General features: G+C 38.5%; 1 protein-coding gene and 1 long non-coding RNA gene across 3 annotated transcripts in view; one reads left to right on the forward strand and one right to left on the reverse strand.

Moving 5' to 3' along the window:
* LOC109547361 (uncharacterized) overlaps positions 1-17,643 on the forward strand; it is a 205,706-nt gene extending 188,063 nt beyond the window's left edge. Inside the window, exons 7-8 of one of the 2 annotated variants that reach the window (XR_012323962.1) lie at positions 8,497-8,644; positions 10,614-17,643. This is a non-coding gene — a long non-coding RNA (uncharacterized lncRNA). Of the gene's footprint in view, positions 1-8,496; positions 8,834-10,613 lie in introns of those variants that run through there. The other variant, XR_012323961.1, reaches the window with a different exon arrangement.
* Positions 1-21,842, reverse strand: part of CLCA1 (chloride channel accessory 1) — a 51,650-nt gene that overhangs the window by 5,977 nt on the left and 23,831 nt on the right. The window contains exons 6-11 of the mRNA XM_004322347.4: positions 19,100-19,277; positions 8,578-8,796; positions 7,790-8,017; positions 4,353-4,527; positions 2,426-2,532; positions 45-260 (exon numbers count right to left, since the gene is read on the reverse strand). Of these exons, the coding sequence (XP_004322395.1) occupies positions 45-260; positions 2,426-2,532; positions 4,353-4,527; positions 7,790-8,017; positions 8,578-8,796; positions 19,100-19,277 (1,123 nt within the window). The remainder of the gene's footprint in view (positions 1-44; positions 261-2,425; positions 2,533-4,352; positions 4,528-7,789; positions 8,018-8,577; positions 8,797-19,099; positions 19,278-21,842) is intronic.

Raw genomic sequence — 21,842 nt, forward strand, 5'->3', positions numbered from 1 at the left:
ATTATCTTATCAAATTGTGAGAAGGAAAAATGATGAGTCCATACCTTGGCAATGCCTGGGATTTGGAGGTAGGCCATTTTGATGTATGTGTCCACTAAAAAGCCATCTTGCTTCTTTCCACTGGGATCCCAGAGAAGGATTTGGGGAATGTCAGTTGTCCAGGTGATGAGAAACAAAGTGTCTTTCCCCACAGTACTGTCCACAATCACCGTGCCATTCAACCACTGACTGTTCTGGAGGGTTAATCCCTTGCTCTCAAGCTGTTAAGAAAAACAGCTCTTTACTTTCTGGAGAATACAGCTCCCATCACATAGTCTCTTCCATTCTGTCTCCAACTCTCAGTTATCCCATTAAAAAGCCTTCAGTGATGCCTGAGTCCTTGGTTTGATATTTAGGACCTATTATGATCCAATTCTAAATTACTTTTCCAGCCTTAGCTTCCATAATGTTGATTCCTACACCCAAACCAGACCACTTCCCCATATGATCCTCATGAATCCCTGACTCTCTGACTATCATACTCTCTGCTTTTCCTGGAAGTCTGTACATTCATGTCCATTTGTCTAAGCCTTACCTACCCTTCAAAATTCAATTCAAAAGTCACTTTCTCCGTGAAGCTTTCTCTGATGTCCATCTCACTTACTGTGGAGAATAATCTCTCCCTCCCTTGATCTCCCATAGACTCTTATTTCTATCAATCCTTTGATCTCCTCACATTGTGTTTTGCTTTATACCTACTGGTGTACACAGCTCATCTCACTACTAGACTATAAACCCTTAAGGAGACTAACTAGGACTTATTTTCCCCACATATGGATTGTTTGAATTGCAATTAACTAATTTGTGGGCCAATTATTACTGCAGTCCTTGTGAAGATAAATGAAATAAATCAATGGCCAAGGCTGATTCGTTGTCTGAAGTAGAATGAAGGAGCTGTGGAGCAGGGGTTGAGGTGGGGTAGGGCTAACCAGACTTTGTAGAAATGTGATTTTTGAGGATTATCTCCTAGATAATTATTTATGGTCCTTAAATTGATATCCATTAGAAGATAGGGTGGCCTGGTAATGGAGCCAGACTTTCTAGTTTTGTATGTAGATTATGATCTGGGATATGAAGAAAGCTAGGGGCCCTTAGATATGATTCTTATGGCAGGTGGGTAAATGAGTCCTACTCATGTCTCTATCTTTCTCCCTTTTTGGTTTCTTAAATATAAAAATAATGGGCAGAAACTGCCTGGCTGTAAACTTGCCCTTTCATCACTTTAATTATTTTTCTAAGACACATTCCTCCCACATCCAAACCGGGCTCTTGGGTTTAATATTCTAAATCTGAACTAGGATAACCCAAATGAGTATAATTGCTGTCTTCTTTGACTGAATAAATGCTACATCGATAGACTAGAAAGGCTATTATTTTGAAATCTGTCATTATTTGGCTTCTTAAATTTTTTTTATTGGAGTATAGTTGATTTACAATGTTGTGTTAGTTTCAGGTGTACAGCAAAGTGAATCAGTTATACATATACATATATCCACTCTTTTTTAGATTCTCTTCCCATATAGGCCATTAAAGAGTACTGAGTAGAGTTCCCTGTGCTATATATTAGGTCATTATTTGGCTTTGACACTACATTATTCCTTTAATTTTATTCACAATAAAAGTTACAACTCACACAAGTGTGGTGCTGATTGTCCACTCTCTCTAGTTTAAAGATTCGTGTGAATAACTTTTACAACTATTAGAGAAGAGCATTTAAAAATATATTTGTCCTTTTTTTATTGTCCCAAGACTTTTGAAAGAAAATTTGGTTTTCTTGAAATTTTAGAAGCAGAAGGGCCCGTAGAAGTTTTCTGGTTCATCTCTGGCTGAGAAGCTGAAGCTCAGAGAAGTAAAGTTCTTTGCCCATGGTCACAGTTAATGGCAGACCCATGAACAGGATCCAGGTGTCTGGACTGACAACATGGGCTTTTCACAGTACAAATCACTTTCCATTCATTATATGAAAATCTTGGCAAATATCAGGGATTTGAAGTAATGGAAAAATAGACCAAGTAATCCCTGCACATTTGTCCCAGAAAATTTATACTGAGATGATCTACTCTGAAGAAAATTCTGAGCCAATTATATTGCTATGGGTGCTTGTTAACAGATGTTAAAAAAGAATTCCTGGACCCACTATATTTTATGTTGATGGTTTCTAAGAGGAAGTCACTTAGTATTGTTTCCAAACAAGAAACACTAATTGCCTTGTTTAAATGAATAGTGTTGTATTTTAGGAATAATGTCTAATATCAGGCTGAAACGTCTATTTTAATTTTAATTCATTACTAGAAGAATGTAGAACTTAAAACTTTTAACCATTAAACTCCCCATCTTGGCTATGGTTATTTATAAACATGAAAAACCAAGGAGGAAGAACTCTGACCTGGATGGAACGCTGGGAGACAGCTCCGTTTCCTGATGAAAGGGCCCCAAAAGCATCCATGAGGCCATTGTTCTGAACCTGATCTGAAGCATATGTCTGTAAACCTCCTAAAATGCAATCACATTATCAGAAGTTATTTTCTAGAAAGCAAGTATTTGCAACATTTTAGATATTGTTAAGATAAGAAAATACATATTATATACTGTGTTATTAAAGTACTAATAGATTAATGTTAAATAGGTGTCCAGATTAACTCAGAAGCTGATACTAACTTTTTAATCCTATTAAATAATAGCTTCAGCAACATAGTCATTTGGCCACTTCAGCTCTCTGCAAAGCAGTCAAGAATCTCCGACAGACCAAAACTAGTAATATAAATCTGGTGTTTTAAAGGTCATGCACTTTCATATGAGTCATTAAGCCTTACTGCAAGTGTATTGATTTATTCTTATTTTAAACATAATCTTAGCAAGCTTGAGTTTCAAGTTTTCTCCTAAATCAGAAAAGATGTGTATGTTACAACAGTAAGAAATAACAACTGACAGGGGACAGTTATAGAAAAGTATTATGTATAGTAAACAGGAGATGATATACCAGACCATGTAGTCTTGAGCTATTTAGAATAGATGTAACTGAGATAGTTGATGAGAAAGCACTTTAAAACCGTTAATGACATCCAAAATCTAAGAGTATTTTGGTCATCCTACTGGTACTTCACCCAGATCCCCTTTTCTAGGCTACTGCATCTCTCCCCAGCTGCTCTAAGTGTTAGTTTAATGGCATATAGCTGCCTCCTATTCAAGAAAATGTCTTTACCTAATGGGGCCACCCTAGCTAAAGACATAACATGCCCCCTTACCCCTGCTCTGCCCTGACAGTCTATAACCACTGACTGATGGACACAGTGGTACAAAAGGTCAGCCTTCTCTTTCAATATTGTACCAAATCTGTGATGCAATTCCAGATCCAGAGCCCCCTGTGGCACCAGGCTTCAGCTAGCCTCTAATTTCACATCTGTGCTTAGCTTCTTCCCCTGCCTGATCTTACTCCCTACTCTCCCTTTCTCCTGAGAGCTCTCCCTCTATAAATCACATGCACTTAAATCCTTTTCTCAGGCTCTGCTTCTAGGAAACCCAGCCTAAGACAGGTAGTATTAGGAGCAAAGAGTCCTGTCACTTTATCTGGCTTAGATGGCAACTCAGCATAATAATTGATATCCATAATGCTGGCTCTAAGTTAAAAAAATTTAAAAAAATATTAAAACCTACTCTGCTGAAGAAGCCAGGTTCAGATGGGATATATTTTAACTGTATGTGTATGGAAGGTAGAAGCACAATATATGAATGTTTTACAAAGAAACTGCATTATATTCTATATTTTCAGAGTGACCTTCTGTTTGGTTCAGCAGGCCCTTTGCCCTTCCCCTGCTATTTCTTGTTCAAGCCCCAATTCAGATGTCACCTTCCTGTACACTCCTTCTTCCCCAGATAAAGTCTAGGCTCCCTTCTTTGTACTCATTGTACCCTCTATTACTAATAGAGCACTTGTATCATAGTATTATATAGTTAGTGGCTTGTCGTCTGTGTCCCCTGGCCTCTTGGCCAGCTGCCAACTGGAAGTGAGTGGTTCCTGGCTAACTGATTAGATTCTTTCCAGTCCTTATAAAGTGTCTGGGAAGAGAGTCCCAAGTTCTCCCTAGAGTGCTGTGCTGGTCCCATGTTCTCCAGACTGCCCTAATCCTAGAACCAAGGCTTTAAAATAAATGAGTGGCGTCAGTTCTAAAAGTCATTTGGGGTAAGAGCAGCTAGTTAGTCGATAAGATAACCCCATCTGTCCCTATCCCACCCTTCCCTTACTCCCCAGAGCACTGGAGCTCACAGTCCAGTGGAAGAGAAAATACAGTAGGACTTAGCAGGTCATCCTTCACCTGTCATTTTAGACAGCTCCTCTAGTTCCCGTGCTGCAGACGGCCCTAGGGCGACTGTATGGATGATGACTCCACTTTGCTTCACTTCATTAAAGCATGAGCTTATAGTGCTGTCCTCCCCATCGGTCAGTAACACAATTTCAGATCCATCTGTTGGGTATTTCTTCCTAATCACCTAAGGACATAATTCAGGCATGAGTTGTCATACTCAGGGTAGCCAAAGTGTTTGGGAAAACTGCAGTTAAAGGGAATGAGAAGAGAAATTCCAGAGGGGATAAACAAAAGTGTCTAGGAATGGTCAAATATCTCTCTGTCTTGCAATGATACAAGACCATGGAACTTGACAATGGTCTTTTCTCTTGGTTAGCCTGTTGCAGAGAAGACTCAATAAGGTGGGATGCAGGGCAGTTCCAGGGATGGACAGCACTAAGCAGAAAAGAAGGTTTTTCTAGTTTCTTTCACATGATCTCTCCTTGACAGGCTTTCAGAGGTTCCCAGATGCCTTCAGAAATTACCCTCATTTAATGGGGATAATACTGAGGACTAATATATTACTATAATAATATTAGACTCGGGGCAGATTTTAGCTTGTATGATATTCACCAGTCTTACCATAAGCTGTTTATGGCTGACCTTGGTTCTGATTGGTCAGTCCCCAGGTCACATGAGTTATTAAAAATTTTAATATCCCCTCTGATTAAAGCAAAACATTTTGTTCCTATTAATCCCCAGTTCCTAGTTGTCCTATGACACGTATGTCTCAACTGTTCCTGGGAGACACAGGTTATAGCTTTTTACGTGGTATAGAGAGCATATGCCTTATGCCAATGTTGGATAAGATTATGATAGAAGGAAAATTAGATAAAATAATAATGTTTATGAAGAGGAAGGCAAGAGTTCACTATTCCCTTAAAAAGAGTGGAAGGGAGACCCAGAAGTAGAGGAAACAAGTAATCAAACCTAAGTAACTCCTCTCTCTGGACCAGACTCTCAGGAAGGGAAGGCTCTCTTAAGTAGGTTGAAAGGGGAGATGAGATCAGAGGAGACTTCCACCCCACTTCTTTTAAGAGGGGGCTGCCCCACAAGGGAAGAGAGCAGAACTGTGATTGCTGCCGTGTGAGGAATTCTGGAGCCCAGGAGCCTGTCAGCTGTGGCTGTAGCCTCAGTCTGACCAAGCTGCAGGGCCTGAGAGGCCAGAGAAAGAGCTCAATTCGGATTCCCTTGTCCCATTCCCTATCACTGCTATGTGTCATGGAAAACATGCAGAAGTCTCCATGTGTCCATAGGGGAAATGGATGGCAGCTGACTTGAGAGTTGGCAGGCAAGAAGACAGTTTATCTTGCCATAGAGGCTGAGGGGTGTACAGCCTCCCAAGGGCTGGATGCAGGACATGGGGGTGCTCAGGGATCTGCTCCAACAGTGAGAGCCAGAGTGTGGTGAGTCAGCTGAGGAAGACCAATGGGCCATGATCAAGCTAAGAAAACAAGCAAAGCCCAGTGGCCACAGCTCAACTGATACCACTGACAGACCTGACCAGGGTCCTGCCCCAGGGACTAGTGGGGAAATTGAGACAGTGCAGGATCCAAGGCCCTTTACCTCGTCACCCTGAAGCCACACACAATCTCCTCCCACCCCATACCTGTGCTCTGCTGGGCATGAGGAGCATCTAATTTCCAATTGTGTTCCTCACATACTCTCTCACAGCATCGGAGTGGAAAATACAGAACCAGAAGTTCCCTCTTCACCACCAGGCCATCTGGCATTAGTCATTTCCCCTCAGGTTTTGTATAGCAGGAGTTTAGTACAACATGTCAGTTTCCCTCCCTTACTTGCTCCTTTAATCAAAGCATGGGTGAGTGGCAGAAGCAAGAGAACCCAAGTGCACACAGGCGTCTGGAGAAGGGTTTTGCAGCTGGCTGCGTACACAATAAAAACCACTTTAGGGAACTGACCTTCAGAGTGGAATAAAAGGGCCAGAGGGACAGACTGCGTAAGCGAATGGTTGAGTCCGCTGTCAACATGAAACAGTGTGAGCTGAAAACTAAATGTTCCTGCTGCTGCTTGGAAATCGGGAACAGCCCCACTGATGTGTTATGCCCCAAGCAGACAGAGGGCAGAGTTTCCCAAGACACTGCCTAGATTCTGAGACCTTAGACCAGCCAGCTTCCTTCAGCCTCTTATTCTTTATTTCATGGACCTAAATAGCCTCTAAATAAATATAGAATATTCTATTCTATATTTGGAGCATTTAAGCATCAGGTGTAATCAAATAACTCAATTTATTTTTTTTTATTGAGAACCTCCTATAGAAAAGATATTGTGCCAGCAGCCTGGGAAGTTAAAAGATAATTCCTATCTCTGAAGAAGTTTTGTTTGAGCAAAGAACATGACAGGAAATAAGACAGAAGAGTCAAAAGTCGTAAGAGATGTTTAAGAAAAATAGAAAAATGTTCATAGGATTCAGAAGGAGAAACTCTATACAGTTGAAACGATCAGGAAAGATGTCAAGAAGTAGTAGTGTCTATGATGATGTGTGAAGAATGAGTGTGATTTGAGGTACAAAGGAGGGAGGAGAAATTACTCTAGATGGGGAGCTGGCCCGGCAAAGGTGTGGAAGCTGACTGGCAAGGGCAGGGGATCTAATTTGCTTAAACATAGAATACCTGGGAGAGACTCCTGAGTACTTGAGCCTGGAAAGGTAGGTAGGGGCTATATTATAAAAGAACTTAAATATTAGTTAGAGAAATTTTACTTAGTTTTGTTGAAAATGGGGAGAGATTGATGTCTAAGTAGAGGGATGACATGATTGGATGATCAGATGGGATCTTTGGATACACCCCCAATACAATTAGAGTTACAGTTCCTAAGCCCTCCTATTTCAATAAATAAACCTCTTTTTTTTCCCAAAAAGGAGGTCCTATATACCCAGAAGTTTGGAATGTTAATCTACCTCAATATTTAACCATAACTCAGAGTTCACTTTTTTCTTCATAGAAGATAACCTCTTAGATCCCTGTGTACCTTTCTTCATAGCAGTCATTAGTGTATGATTATACACTTATTTATGTGACTATGTAGTTAATGAACCTCCCCCCACTAAGATTATAAGCTCCACGACAACAGGTGTGGTATGTTTGGCCCTCGTGGTATTCTTAATTCATATCACAGTGCCCGACATGTAGAAGTAACACCACGAATCTTTCAAATACATGCAGAAAAGCATGAATGCACAGATGCAGAAAAACACAAAAGCATGACTGAATTAGTTAACAATAGCTTTGGGGGCCTATGTTGTTGCATCATTTGAACCATTGCTCTGCAATTGGTTGTCTAATTCAACTAGACACTAGGCATACATGGAAACACTGGAAAGGGGAATTTCTTAGGAGACATAAATTGTAAACATTGGCAAACTATGATAGGGCAACTTGTCTCACAGTAAATGCTGATTGAATCCCAGAGCAGATGGACGTTCCTCCTGATGCCACTGTGGGTAAGCTTCTGGCAAGTGTGTCTCTTTCAGTGGCACTGTTTATCTGTACAAGTTCACTTTTTACATAGGCAGCACTGTCAAATGTCACCATCCCAACCCAGGACCCTTGCTCAACCGTCTGCAGAAGGAAAAGTTTGCCTGCTTGATTCAGTCGTTTAAGGCGGTCACCAGTCTGAATGGAGAAACAGAAGAAAAGCAGTCAGGTTGGGTTTAGATGGGCAGACTAAAAACAGAACAGGCTAGAGGGAATTTGGAAATGGCTGCCTCAATGTAGAGTAAATGACAGTAAGCTTACTCAAGGCATATCCTTCTATGGAGGAACATTTCTCCTTTATATTTAGTAGTATCTTTGGATAGGATTATTTTGTATAAATAGCCCTAAAATATAAAGCCGGATTTGGCTTTAGTTTAATCATTAGTTCAATACTCTAGTAATAGTTCTATAAACATACATACAGTCCGTGAAACATAAAAAATGTTAATTCTATATAATTCATCAGATCTTTGCTCACAAATTGAAGGCTAATTTAATTTGGCAAATGAGACATTTGATGCTGAATTTTTGTTGAATACAGTTGAGGTGGTGGGCAATTCTGATGGAAATGTTATTCCTGTAACTGTTCTGACCCTTGGGGTTGTGTTTATTCCCAGCCAGCTCCAAATTGTGGTCCAGATCATATCATATACAAATTTGAGACTACCATCCAGAAGACCAAGACTCAATCAACGTACCGTCATGCTTCCAGACTTATCAAGGACTAAACACACAATTCTTTGTCTGATCTGCAACAATGAGAAGGTGGGCTTCGGTGGCTGTGTTGTCATAGGAGTGGTTTTCTTAAAGTCCTCCGAACCTTGGATCACTTCCCATGTGCTTCGGAGATTGCATTTTTTGTTTTGCTCGTTTGGGGCTTCTTTATTGTGGTTTTTTTCTGTACAGAATTCAACCACCTGAAATTGTCAATAAAATGATATAGATAACAGTAAACTACTTGTTAAAATATTTAATAATTTGATTAAAATATTTTAAATGCAGATTTACATTTATGTGCCCTCCTCCCCAGACTGCCTTGTAACCCCATAACCTTGGCTCAATCCCACAATCACTGCAGAGCACTGCTGGGGAAAATCATAGAGATAATTCAGAGTTTCTATCTCAAAACAAGTCTTTGACCTCAGTGGACTTTTAGTGCTCCTCAGCAATCATCTATTTACCTGCTGTTGGCTTCCCTCCTACTTCTCAAATTTGCCATTTCAAGCAATTGCCACTATCTTTAAGCCACCTACATCTCAACATTTCTCTCCTGGTACCATTTTCTCTCTCCATCCTTTTACTTCCTGCTCACTTCCTTACTTCCCACTGACTTACAAACACCTTGCGTTCTAACTTTCAACACCCAACATTCCAGCTCTCTCCAAAATCCACTTGGATGTCCCATAGGATCCTTAAACTTCAGGTTTTCGTAATTGAACTCATCACCTTTCCTCTGACTCTGCTCCTCCCCATCACCAAGTATTTCCTAACTTGGTGTCACCACTATCTATTCAGTCACCTAAATAGGAAACTGAGAGTTTTCCTACCTTCTTCCCTCTATGAAATAAGAAGATCAATACAATTCTCTCTCTCTCTCCAGTTCATCATCTTTTCTCCTTTACCAATGGAATCTCCATCATTCAAGCCCTCATCGTCCCTCCCTCAGACTATCTGACCTTTCCATCTTGCTCCCTCTTTAATTGGTCCACTCCACAGCTGCCAGGTACATATTCCTTCTTATTCCTGTACTTAAGGTCCTTCTGTGGCTCATCATTGCTCACACACTACAATCCAGACTACTTCACATAGCTAATAGCAATCTCCATGATTTGGATTTTCACTTCACTCACGATCTTTGCTCTGGCCACGCATTCCAAGTCTCTAATTTCCCCAACTGTAGACTATAAGTGCTCAAACTTGCCAGACTGTTTTATATCTCTGTGTCTTTGCTCATGATTCCCACTTTGTCAAGGAGTTCTTCCTCTGTCTTCTGCATTGTGAACTCTACCTTCATGTTTCAGCCAAAAGGTTATTTTCAAAATGTTCTCCCATTTCATACCCTTCCCCTAAAGAATTTCCACTCAACCTTGTGGCCTCACAGTACCCTATAAGAAATTTCAATAAGGCTCCTCTAACATTGTAGTGCACTTATTGGGATGAAAATCCATCTATGACAGAACCCTGTCTCATTAAATTTGCTTCCTCAAAACTTAGCCCTATGTCTGATACACAAAAAAAGCTCAATATGTTTGTTGTTTTTTTAGTAACCTTTACCAATCTGTATGTCAGTGTTTTTTAAATCTAGAAAATGGCAGTAGTTGTTATGCAAGAATTATATGACAACGTATGCAATAAGGATAATACTAACTAAATGATAGTGTCTTCCCCTTTTTTAAGTTTATATCCCTAGCATTTGGGAGATTTAAAAAAGAGGCACAGTATACAAAGAAGGTATAACCTAGTTTCTCCGCTCAGTGATTTTACAGTATTATCATTCAATTAAAAATCCTAAATATCTGGGAGTCAAGTAATTCAGAAAGTAATCATTAGCTGTAAAACACTTATTTTTCTCTTTATTTTCATTTTTCAGATTGTTTTGGTAGTGTTTCCGTATTATCATTATAGCTACTTTTTAGGAAGGGAACCTGGAAAACTTTTGTGTAAACCCCGAGCAGAGGCTCCCAAACCTGACTGTGCATCAAATTTAACTGTGGTTAATTTAAAACAATCTCAGAGAGACCTTCAAGATGGCGGAGGATTAAGACGTGGAGATCACCTTCCTCCCCACAAATACATCAGAAATACATCCACATGTGGAACAACTCCTACAGAACACCTACTGAACGCTGGCAGAAGACAGACTTCCCAAAAGGCAAGAAACTCCTCACGTACCTGGGTAGGGCAAAACAAACAAACAAACAAACAAAAAACCCAGAGATAACAGAATAGGGACAGGACCTATACCTCTGGGAGGGAGCCGTGAAGGAGGAAAATTTTCCACACACCAGGAAGTCCCCTAGCGGGCAGAGACTGCGGGTGGCGGAGAGGGGAGCTTCAGTGCTACGGAGGAGAGCGCAGCAACAGGGGTGCGGAGGGCAAAGCACAGAGGATGGGTGCCGACCAGCACTCACCAGCCCGAGAGGCTTGTCTGCTCACCCGCTGGGGCAGGTGAGGGCTGGGAGCTGAGGCTCCAGCTTCAGCTAACCAGGAGGGAATCCAGAAAAAACTTTGGACCTGCCTAAGAGGCAAGAGACCATTGTTTCAGGGTGTGCAAGGAGAGGGGATTCAGAGCACCACCTAAATGAGCTCCAGAGACGGGCGCAAGCCACGGCTATCAGCGCGGAGCCCAGAGACAGACATGAAATGCTAAGGCTGCTGCTACAGACATCAAGAAGCCTGTGTGCAAGCACAGGTCACTATCCACACCTCCCCTCCCGGGAGGCTGTGCAGCCTACCACTGCCAGGGTCCTATGACCCAGGGACAACTTCCCCAGGAGAATACATGGCGTGCCTCAGGCTGTTGCAACATCATGCTGGCCTCTGCCGCAGCAGTCTTGCGCTGCATTCCGTACCCCTCCCCCCTCCCCCCCACCCCCCACCCCCCGCCTGAGTGAGCCAGAGCCCCCTAATCAGCCACTACTTTAACCCTCTCCTGTCCCGGCGAAGAACAGATGTCCTCAGCGACCTACACACAGAGGCAGGGCCAAAACCAAAGCTGAACCCCAGGAGCTCTGCGAACAAAGAAGAGAAAGGGAAAATTATCCCAGCAGCCTCAGGAGCAGCGGATTAAATCTCCACAATCAACTTGATGTACCCTGCATCTCTGGAATAACTGAATAGACAACAAATCATTCCAAAATTGAGGCAGTGGACTTTGGGAGCACCTGTAGACTTGGGGTTTGCTTCTGCATCTAATTTGTTTCTGGTTTTATGTTTATCTTAGTTTAGTATTTATAGTTTATTATCATTGGTACGTTTGTTTGATTTGGTTGCTCTCTTCCTTTTTTTTAATATATATAGATATTTTCTTTTTCTCTTTTGCTGAGTGTGTATGTGTATGCTTCTTTCTGTGATTTTGTCTGTATAGCTTTGCTTTTACCATTTGTTCTAGGATTCTCTCTGTCTATTTTTTTTTGTTTTTGTATAGTTTTTAGCACTTGTTGTCATTGATGGATTTGTTTTTTGGTTTGGTGGCTCTCTTCTTTCATTCTTTTTTTACATTTTTAATTTCTTTATTTTTCATAATTTTTTATTTTAATAATTTTATTTTACTTATTTCTCTTTTTTTCTTTCTTTTTTTCTCCCTTTTCTTCTGAGCCATGTGGTTCACAGGGGGTGGTGCTCTGGCTGGGTGTCAGGCATGTGTCTGTGAGGTGGCAGAGCCGAATTCAGAACATTTGTCCACCAGAGACCTCCTGGCTCCATGTAACATCAAACTGCAAAAGCACTCCCAGAGATCTCCATCTCAATGCTAAGACCCAGCTCCACTCAACGACCAGCAAACTACAGTGCTGGACACTCTATGCCAAACAACTAGCACGACAGGAACACACCCCCACCCATTAGCAGACAGGCTGCCTAAAATTATAATAAGGTCATAGACACCCCAAAACACACCACAGGATGTGGTCTGACCCACCAGCAAGACAAGATCCAGCCTTATCCACCAGAACACAGGCACTAGTCCCCTCCACCAGGAAGCGTATACAGCCCACTGAACCAACCTTAGCCACTGGGGGGCAAACACCAAAAACACCAGGAACTACGAACCTACAGACTGAAGAAAGGAGAACCCAAACACAGTAAGTTAAGCAAAATGAGAAGACAAAAAAACACACAGCAGATGAAGGAGCAAGGTAAAAATTCACAAGACCAAACAAATGAAGAGGAAATAGGCAGTCTACCTGAAAAAGAATTCAGAGTAATGATAGTAAAGATGATCCAAAATCTTGGAAACAGAATGGAGAAAATACAAGAAACATTTAACAAGGACCTAGAAGAACTAAACAGCAAACAAACAATGATGAACAACACAATAAATGAAATTAAAAATTCTCTAGAAGGAATCAATAGCAGAATAACTGAGACAGAGGAACAGATAAGTGACCTGGAAGATAAAATAGAATAAAGAAAGAACAGAGCAGAAAAAAGAAAAAAGAATGAAAAGAACTGAGGACAGTCTCAGAGACCTCTGGCGCAACATTAAACACACCAACATTCAAATTATAGGGGTCCCAGAAGAAGAAGAGGAAAAGAAAGGGACTGAGAAAATATTTGAAGAGATTATAGTTGAAAACTTCCCTAATATGGGAAAGGAAATAGTCAATCAAGTCCAGGAAATGCAGAAATTCCATACAGGATAAATCCAAGGAGAAACACACCAAGACACATATTAATCAAACTACAAAAAATTAAATACAAAGAAAACATATCAAAAGTAGCAAGGGAAAAACAACGAATAACATACAAGGGAATCCCCATAAGGTTAACAGCTGATCTTTAGCAGAAACTTCAAGCCAGAAAGGAGTGGCAGGACCTATTTAAAGTGATGAAATGGAAAATCCTACAACCAAGATTACTCTATCCAGCAAGGATCTCATTCAGATTTGATGGAGAAATTTAATCTTTACAGACAAGCAAAAGGTAAGAGAATTCAGCACCACCAAATGAGCATTACAACAAATGCTAAAGGAACTTCTCTAGGCAGGAAACACAAGAGAAGAAAAAGACCCACAAAAACAATTAAGAAAATGGTAATAGGAACACACATATCAATAATTACCTTGAATGTAAATGGATTAAATAGTCCAACCAAAAGACATAGACTGACTGAATGGATACAAAAACAAGACCTGCATATATGCTGTCTACAAGAGACCCACTTCAGACCTAGGTCCACATAGAGACTGAAACTGAGGGGATGGAAAAAGATATTCCATGCAAATGGAAATCAAAAGAAAGCTGGAATAGCAATTCTCACATCAGACAACACAGACCTTAAAATAAAGACTATCACAAGAGACAAAGAAAGACACTACATAATGATCAAGGGATCAATCCAAGGAGAAGATATAACAATTGTAAATATTTATGCACCCAACATAGGAACACCTCAATACATAAGGCAAATGCTAACAGCCATAAAAGGGAAATTGACAGTAACAAAATCATAGTAGGGGACTTTAATACCCCACTTTCGCCAATGGACAGATCATCCAAAATGAAAATAAATAAGGAAACACAATCTTTAGATGATACATTAAACAAGGTGGACCTAATTGATATTTATAGGATATACCATCCAAAAACAACAGAATACACTTTCTTCTCTTGTGCTTATGGAATATTCTCCAGGGTAGATCATACCTTGGGTCACAAATTAAGCCTTGGCAAATTTAAGAATATTAAAATTGTATCAAGTATCTTTTCCAAGCACAACGCTATAAGACTAGATATCGATTGCAGGAAAAAAATCTGTAAAAAATGCAAACACATGGAGGCTAAACAATACACTACTAAATAACCAAGAGATCACTGAGGAAATCAAACAGGAAATCAAAAAATACCTAGAAACAAGGGATAATGAAAACATGACAACCCAAAACCTGTGGGACGCAGCAAAAGCAGTTCTAAGAGGGAAGTTTATAGCAGTACACTCCTACGTCAAGAAACAAGAACCATCTCAAATAAATAACCTAACCTTACACCTAAAGCAATTAGAGAAAGAAGAACAAAAGAAACCCCAAGTTAGCAGAAGGAAAGAAATCATAAAGATCATGTCAGAAATAAATGAAAAAGAAATACAGTAAACGATAGCAAAGATCAGTAAAACTATAAGCTGGTTCTTTGAGAAGATAAACAAAATTGATAAACCATTAGCTAGACTCATCAAGAAAAAAAGGCAGAAGACTCAAATTAATAGAATTAGAAGTGAAAAAGGAAAAGTAACAACTGACACTGCAGAAATACGAAGGATCATGAGAGATTACTACAAGCAAATATATGCCAATAAAATGGACAACCTGTGAGAAATGGACAAATTATTAGAAAAACACAACCTTCTGAGACTGAACCAGGAAGAAACAGAAATATAAACAGTCCAATCACAAGCACTGAAATTGAACCTGTGATTAAAATCTTCCAACAAACAAAAGCCCAGGAGCAGATGGCTTCACAGGCAAATTCTATCAAACATTTAGAGAAGAGCTAACACCTATCCTTCTCAAACTCTTCTAAAATATAGCAGAGGGAGGAACACTCCCAAACTCATTCTACGAGGCCACCATCACCCTGATACCAAAACCAGACGATGTCACAAAAGAAGAGAACTACAGGCCAATATCACTGATGAACATAGGTGCAAAAATCCTCAACAAAATACTAGCAAACAGAATCCAACAGCACATTAAAAGGATCATACACCATGATCAAGTGGGGTTTATCCCAGGAATGCAAGGATTCCTCGATATATGCAAATCAATCAATGTGATAAACCATATTAAAAAATTGAGGGAGAAAAACCATGTGTTCATCTCAATAGATGCAGAAAAGTCTTTCGACAAAATTCAACACCCATTTATGATAAAAACCCTCCAGAAAGTAGGCATAGAGGGAACTTACCTCAACATAATAAAGGCCATATATGATAAACCCACAGCCAACATCGTTCTCAATGGTGAAAATCTGAAACAATTTCCTCAGGAAAGATCAGGAACAAGACAAGGGTGTCCACTCTCACCACTATTATTCAACATAATTTTGGAAGTTTTAGCCCCGGCAATGAGAGCAGAAAAAGGAATCCAAATCAGAAAAGAAGAAGTAAAGCTCTCACTGTTTGCAGATGACATGATACTATACATAGAGAATCCTAAAGATGCTACCAGAAAACTACTAGTGCTAATCAATGAGTTTGGTAAAGTAGCAGGATACAAAACTAATGCACAGAAATCTCTTGCATTTCTATACACTAATGATGAAAAATCTGAAAGAGAAATTAACGAAACACTCCCATTTACCATTGCAACAAAAAGAATAAAATACCTAGGAATAAACCTTCCTAAGGAAACAAAAGACCTGTATGCAGAAAACTATGAGACACTGATGAAAGAAATTAAAATGATACAAACAGCTGGAGAGATATACCATGTTCTTGGATTGGAAGAATCAACATTGTGAAAATGACTCTACTACTCAAAGCAATCTACAGATTCAGTGCAATCCCTATCAAATTACCAATGACATTTTTCACAGAATTAGAACAAAAAATTTTACAATTTGTATGGAAACACAGAAGACCCCGAATAGCCAAAGCAATCTTGAGAACGAAAAATGGAGCTGGAGGAATCAGGCTCCCGGACTTCAGACTATACTACAAAGCTACAGTAATCATGATACTGTGGTACTGCCACAAAAACAGAAATATAGCTCAATGGAACAGGATAGAAAGCCCAGAGATAAACCCACACACACATGGTCACCTTATTTTTGACAAAGGAGGCAAGAAGATACAATGGAGAAAAGACAGCCTCTTCAATAAGTGGTGCTGGGAAAACTGGACAGGTACATGTAAAAGAATGAAATTAGAACACTCCCTAAGACCATACACAAAAATAAACTCAAAATGGATTAAAGACCTAAATGTAAGGCCAGACACTATCAAACTCTTAGAGGAAAACATAGGCAGAACACTCTATGATATAAATCACAGCAAGATCCTTTTTGACCCACCTCCTAGAGAAATGGAAATAAAAACAAAAATAAACAAATGGGACCTAATGAAACTTCAAAGTTTTTGCACAGCAAAGGAAACCATAAACAAGACGAATAGACAACCCTCAGAATGGGAGAAAATATTTGCAAATGAAGCAGCTGACAAAGGATTAATCTCCAAAATTTACAAGCAGCTCATGCAGCTCAAAATCAAAAAATGAAACAATCCAATCCAAAACTGGGCAGAAGACCTAAATAAACATTTCTCCAAAGAAGATATACGGATTTCCAATAAACACATGAAAGAACGCTCAACATCACTAATTATTAGAGAAATGCAAATCAAAACTACAATGAGATTATCACGTCACACGAGTCAGAATGGCCATCATCAAAAAGTCTACAAATAATAAATGCTGGAGAGGGTGTGGAGAAAAGGGAACCTCTTGCATTGTTGGTGGGAATGTAAATTGATACAGCCACTATGAAGAACAGTATGGAGGTTCCTTAAAAATCTAAAAAATGAACTACCATACGACCCAGCAATCCCACTACTGGGCATATACCCTGAGAAAACTGTAATTCAAAAAGAGTCATGTACCACAATGTTCACTGAAGCTCTATTTACAATAGCCAGGTCATGGAAGCAACCTAAGTGGCCATCGACAGATGAATGGATAAAGAACATGTGGCACATATATACAATGGAATATTACTCAGCCATAAAAAGAACCGAAATTGAGTTATTTGTAGTGAGGTGGATGGACCTAGAGTCTATCATACAGAGTGAAGTAAGTCAGAAAGAGAAAAACAAATACTGTATGCTAACGCATATATATGGAATAAAAAAAAATGTTCTGAAGAACATAGGGGCAGGACAGGAATAAAGATGCAGGTGTAGAGAATGGACTTGAGGACATGGGGAGGGGAAAGGGTCAGTTGGGACGAAGTGGGAGAGTGGCATGGACATATATATACTATCAAATCTAAAATAGATAGCTATGGGAAGCAGCCGCATAGCATAGCGAGATCAGCTTGGTGCTTTGTTACCACCTAGAGGGGTGGGATAGGGAGGGTGGGAGGGAGATGTAAGAGGGCGGAGATATGGGGTTATATGTATAGTTGACTCACTTTTCACTTTGTTATAAAGCAGAAACTAACACACCACTGTAAAGCAGTTATACTCCAATAAAGATGTTAAAAAATAAATCTGGTCCCCCTCTTGGAAGTTTCTGAATTATCCTGGAAATAGACTGCAAAGCCAGACTGAAGGTTGGCCCTAGTGAACCATGATGTATCATATTTTTTAAACTTATGCTATATTGTTATAGACAGACTCTTGCAAGTTACTTCACTCTTACTCTGAAAGGAAAACATAATTTTATGAAAGAGACTGGAAGATAAGAGGTGCTCCCCACTAAAATAATTTAACTGATGCATTTATCTTAGTTTGTGCAAATTTGCTGATATATATGTTTTACATTAATAAAGGTAATTTGTCAAGTTTATTTTATAACCAGTTGGTCATTTAAAAAATCATTGAGAAATGCAGTCTCCAACTTACAATGGTTCAACTTATGATTTTTTGACTTTATTGTGGTGCAAAAGCAATACACATTCAATAGAAACCATACCTCGAATTTTGAATTTTGATCTTTTCCTGGGCTAGTGGTATGCAGTATGATACTCTGGTGATGCTGGCTATCGGCAACGAGCCGAACATAGCTTCTAGTCAACCACAGGATCATGAGGGTAAATAACCAATATACTCACAACCATTCTGTTTTCCACTTCTGTACAGTATTTAATAAATTACATGACATATTCAACATTTTATTATACAATAGACTCTGTGTTAGATGATTTTTGCCCAGCTAAAAACTAATGTAAGTGTTCTGAGCACGTGTAAGGCAGGCTAGGCTAAGCTATGATGTTCCGTAGGTGAGGTATAGTAAATGAATTTTCAACTTGAGATATTTTCAACTTACAATGGGCTGGAGGATGATCTGTATTTTAAAACTACTTAAAGCTATTAAAACTATGTACAAATTCCTTAAAGGCACCAACACTCTCATAAAGATAGAAAATTTTAGTTAACAACCAAAAGCAAATATGCAGGCCGAAAAGAGATCTCTGAAAGTTAAATTAAAGGCTACTGATCATGTTCTTATTACTAATAAAAAGAAGTGCCTGTTCCCCCTGGATAAATTTCTTGTTTAACTAATTCTTGTGCTTGTCTGCCTTTAAGGATATTTGAAGTAGTTCTAAGCCCTTAAACTAAAAGCTAGTGGGAGGGAGATGATGGAGGAGCAAAAAATGGACCTAAGGAAGGGGTCTGCGGAAGATAGGACTTTATCCCTGATTTTGTTCTCCTGGCTTGTCCCACAGAGATCAGCTGCTCACTGATGACTTCCTAACATTTGACCTTTTCTTGCAGCATCTGGGATAAAAACCTCACTAAATTCATAAGTGTCAAGAAAAAAAGAAAAACAAAAGGAGCAAGGCACTTACAGAACGAATACTTTGTGAATACATTATGGAAGCCTTCTCAGTCTGAAATTCATTAGGTATGAACTCACATCCTTTTTCGTACAGTCCTGTTACTCTGTCGGATTTGCATGATTGGGTGACACAGCTTCCTCCTTGACACTTCTGTAGTACATTTTTACCAGTAATAGTTGACGGACATCTGAAAATATATTAAGGTTAGATGTTTAGGTGTAGGTGATATAATTTAGAAGTGTTGGACTCTGTGGTCAGGTTCTACAGATGGCTTTGTCTACGATTTCCTTTCATAATTCAAGAAATAAATACATCCCCTTAAATAGCAAAATTATTAAATTCTCATTAGAGTAATTTCTGTTTGCCAGAAAGTATCTGAGGGGTTCCCAAGATGATATCAGAATGTGTTTCTATGCAGCAGAAAACTAAGCTTACAGCTACTGTTAACAATTAATAAAGACCGAAGTCCTAAGGCACTTCCTAATCTAGTCCCTCATTCCTGGAAAATCAGGAGCCCTCTTTTGTTTACCTTAAAAATTTTGCTGAAATTTTTTGTTTGTTTGTTTTTATGTAACTAGTTTACATCATACAGTTTTTGCATAGTTCTTGTGTGTTCATAGGTATATTAGATTTTTCTTTACACACTTATGACTTTTGTCACTATTATAAATGGAGTACTTTTCACCCACATCTTATTTTATGAGTATATAAATAATATATGAACACTATAGGAAATTTTGAAAATAGCAAAAAAGTATAAAGAAGAAAAAAAAATCATGTCCCACTGTCAGAGATAAACTACTGCTAGCATATTGAAGCATTTCCTTCTCTATGTATAAGCATAACATTCTACATATAGCTTTGCTTCTTGATCTTAAAAAACTTAGTATTTTAGTACATTTAAATTGTGTTGTTATAATTCACATTATTCTTTCAAAATGTGATTTTAATAATTTCATATTTTGATACTACAACATGAATTTAGCCTAATTTACTTCATTTTGTTCCCGCCCCAAAATTTTTCAGTGCTAAAAGTAAAACTTCCATGAATAAATAAAATGTCACATAAAATTTTGACTGTTTCCAAGTTTGCTGCATGACTGGCTCCCAGAATAAATGCTCAGACCCAGAAGTTTGAACATTTTAAAGCCTGTTGATAGAGCTCATTCTATCATTTCCTTTAAAATGGATTGTTAAACATGAAATTACTGGAGCAAGAAATAGAAAAAATTTTAGAGATTTGATATGTGTCACCAAATTGCTTTCCAGAAAAGTTATATGCTGGTTTATTCCTCTAATAACCATCTATGGGAGCACTCATCCCACTGACAGTCACTTACTAGGCAATAAACGATTCTCATCTTTGTCAAATTTGCACCTCTTTGATTACTAGTAAGTCTGAACAGTTTTACATTTTTACTGGCCATTTTTATTTCTTCCTTTGTAAATTATTCTTCTCCTGCGTCTATTTTTCTACTAGGGTGTTATTGTTTTCCTACTGGTTTTCAAAAGTTCTTTATGTGTTATAATACTAAGTTTTTAAAAGCCTGTTTTTTAAAATTTTTGCAAATATATTTTTCTGTTTCTTATTTTTTAATTTAGTTTATGTTTGACTTATATGCAACAAAATTTTTAATTTATATGTAGCCAAATTTATTATTCTTTTAGTTATGTCTTTTTCCAATTCTTGAATGTATAGAAAGACCTTCACCATAGAGAAGTTTGATATGTATTAATGTTCTTCTAGTTTTCATTATGGTTTTATTTTTTATATTTAATGAGTCTATCCAATTGAAAGAGAGTCTGTTAATTTTTCCCCCCACGTAGTTAAAAATTGTCCTGACATCTTAAGAAATATTGTCTTTCCTTGTAGATTTATAATTCTAGCTGTATTAAATAGTAAATTATTGTGTAAGTGTCTGTCAGTTCACATTGTTTTAATTAACTTAGCTTTATTGTATATTTAAAATTCAATGAGAAAAATTTCCTTTATACCTATTCTTTTTCAAAAATGTTCTCGGGTACTATCTACTGAATAAACTCTGGGACTTTAAAATGAGGTAAAAATAGAAGTACTTTTGATTAGAGTTTTATAAAACCTATATATTAATTGGGGTTGGATTTACATATTCCATGAATTGAAAATCTCTCATTTAATCTTGATTTTCTTTTAAATTCTTTAGAAGGATTTTATGCTATGGTTTTCTTCAAATATGACTTTCACATTTCTTAGAGTTTTCTTCAAATATCTCTGGTTACCTTATTGACTTCTCTTATCAATTTTAATTTCTATTTTTTCCCTGAGGCTTTCTAAGTAGACCACATATCGTCTGCCTAGAAGCAATTTTCTCTCTCCCTTTCTAGTAGCCCCCCCTCTTTTAACCTCCCCAACATGTTATTGCATTGGCTACAACTTTCTAAACAAGATTAGATAACTGCTAACAGTGCCCACTCTTACCTCATTCCTGGGAATGTCTAATGATTCCCTATTAAATATGAGGTAGGCAGTTGGCTTTCAATTGATGTTCTGCATCATATTAAGGAAGCCTTCTATTGTAGGCAGTACTGTCATTTTTGTAATTGTTTCCAGGCCTTAAGAGTAATTTTAAAAAATTGGTAGATAAGCAATAAATGCTATTTGTATGTTATAATAAGATTTATTGTTAAGAGGACATGGTAATCATGTCAGTTTTGCAAATGTTATCTGTGGAAGGATGAACATGCTGTATATGTGGATATTTCTGGAATATCC

The sequence above is a fragment of the Tursiops truncatus genome, chromosome 1 (genome assembly GCF_011762595.2).
Source record: "Tursiops truncatus isolate mTurTru1 chromosome 1, mTurTru1.mat.Y, whole genome shotgun sequence".
In the NCBI taxonomy this organism is placed as follows: domain Eukaryota; kingdom Metazoa; phylum Chordata; class Mammalia; order Artiodactyla; family Delphinidae; genus Tursiops; species Tursiops truncatus.